At 43.7% G+C, this 1,647-nt stretch overlaps 1 protein-coding gene across 1 annotated transcript; it reads left to right on the forward strand.

Annotated features, from left to right (window-relative positions):
- Positions 1 to 228: 228 nt before the first annotated feature.
- LOC118590380 (olfactory receptor 1361-like) lies at positions 229 to 1,155 on the forward strand. The gene has a single exon (XM_036198339.1). The coding sequence runs from the start codon at positions 229 to 231 to the stop codon at positions 1,153 to 1,155; it is 927 nt and encodes a 308-aa protein (XP_036054232.1).
- The last annotated feature ends 492 nt before the right edge of the window (positions 1,156 to 1,647 follow it).

Below are 1,647 nucleotides of genomic sequence, written 5' to 3' on the forward strand. Positions count from 1 at the left end.
CACATATATATATGTCCCTGGGAAACAAGAGCAGAGTCAATAAGATCATAGCCATTGGAATTCAGTCTTTTAACAATGGAACACTTGCTGCTATAAAAGTACATTGTAAGGCATTTTATTAGCAGTTAATTCTCAAATAATAACCAAAAATTTCCAAAGGTCATAACAATTTTCTTCAAGTGTTGGTGAATGATTTCACTACATGGGTCTAACTCTCTTTCCAAAGACATGGACAATGACAATCAGACAATCATCACAGAATTCCTCCTCCTGGGACTCTCTGAAGAGTTGGACCAAGAAGAAGTTGTCTTTGGGCTGTTCTTGGAGATCTGCATAGTCACCATCTCTGGGAACCTTCTCATCATCCTGGCCATCAGCTGTGACCCTCATCTCCACACACCCATGTACTTCTTCCTGGCCAACCTCTCCAGTGTTGATATCTGCTTTTCCTCAGTCACTGTCCCCAAGGCATTGGTGAATCACATGGTGGGAAGCAAGTCCATTTCTTACACAGATTGTTTGGCCCAGATGTACTTTATGCTCGCATTCGGCAACATGGACAGCTTCCCCTTGAGTGTGATGGCTTATGACCACCACTATGTGGCCATTTGTCACCCACTCCACTACACCATGATGATGAGGCCCAGACTCTGTGTCCTCCTGGTTCTCATATCATGGGTCATCACAAACCTGCATGCTCTCTTGCATTCTCTGTTCATGGTTCGACTCACCTTCTGTTCCCACAATGCAGTGCACCACTTCTTCTGTGACCCCTACCCTATCCTGAAACTCTCTTGTTCTGATACCTTTATCAATGATGTCACAGCCTTCACTGAGGGTGCAGTGTTATTTCTGATGCCATTTGTATGCATTGTTGTTTCCTATATTTATATTTTCTCCAATGTCCTGAAGAAGCCCTCTGCCCATGGGATAAGAAAAGCCATCTCCACGTGTGGTTCTCACCTCACTGTGGTCTGCCTCTTCAATGGGGCAATCCTTGGAGTTTATATGCACCCCTCTTCCTCCTACTCACTACAGGATGCAGTGGCCTCTGTCATCTTCACAGTGGTCACTCCCATGGCCAATCCCTTCATCTACAGCCTGAGGAATCATGACATGAAAGCAGCCCTCAGGAAGATAATTCTCAGATCCTAGAATTTGAAATTTCTAAAGCTGAGAAGATCCACATCTCTTGGATAGGCAAAGCCCTTAGACCACGTACCCTGGAATGTCTTTTTCTTCTGCTGTGCCTTTACATGTTTGCTGCTGCTGTCTTTCTCTGGTATCTGTCATGGTGCGAATGGGTGTGGGAGATCCCCACTGCTTGCAATGCAGAACCCCAGAAAACAATCTGAAGTTCACAAGGACACATAGATGAGGTTTAAAAAAATACAAAGCAGCCTGAATGTTGCCAGCTGACATATTTTCCTTGCTAGGGTCGTTTGGTGATCAAAGGTGATGGTTAATTCCTTGTACCCATTCCTGCTCTCAGTCTCCTGATATAAAACTATTGATGAGTGGGTATGCAAAGATTTAAAGTACAGCTGACTGCTTTTTTTTTAATGTATAAAAGTTAAGGTTTGTGATTCCTTTAAGATTCCTTATAAGGGCCAGTCAGTGATGGTGTACGCCTTTAATTCTAGCACT

This window comes from Onychomys torridus, chromosome 8 (assembly GCF_903995425.1).
Source record: "Onychomys torridus chromosome 8, mOncTor1.1, whole genome shotgun sequence".
In the NCBI taxonomy this organism is placed as follows: Eukaryota; Metazoa; Chordata; class Mammalia; order Rodentia; family Cricetidae; genus Onychomys; species Onychomys torridus.

Coding starts and splice junctions, on each gene's coding strand:
- LOC118590380 (XM_036198339.1), top strand. CDS start 229: ATGGACAATGACAATCAGACAATCATCACAGAATTCCTCCTCCTGGGA.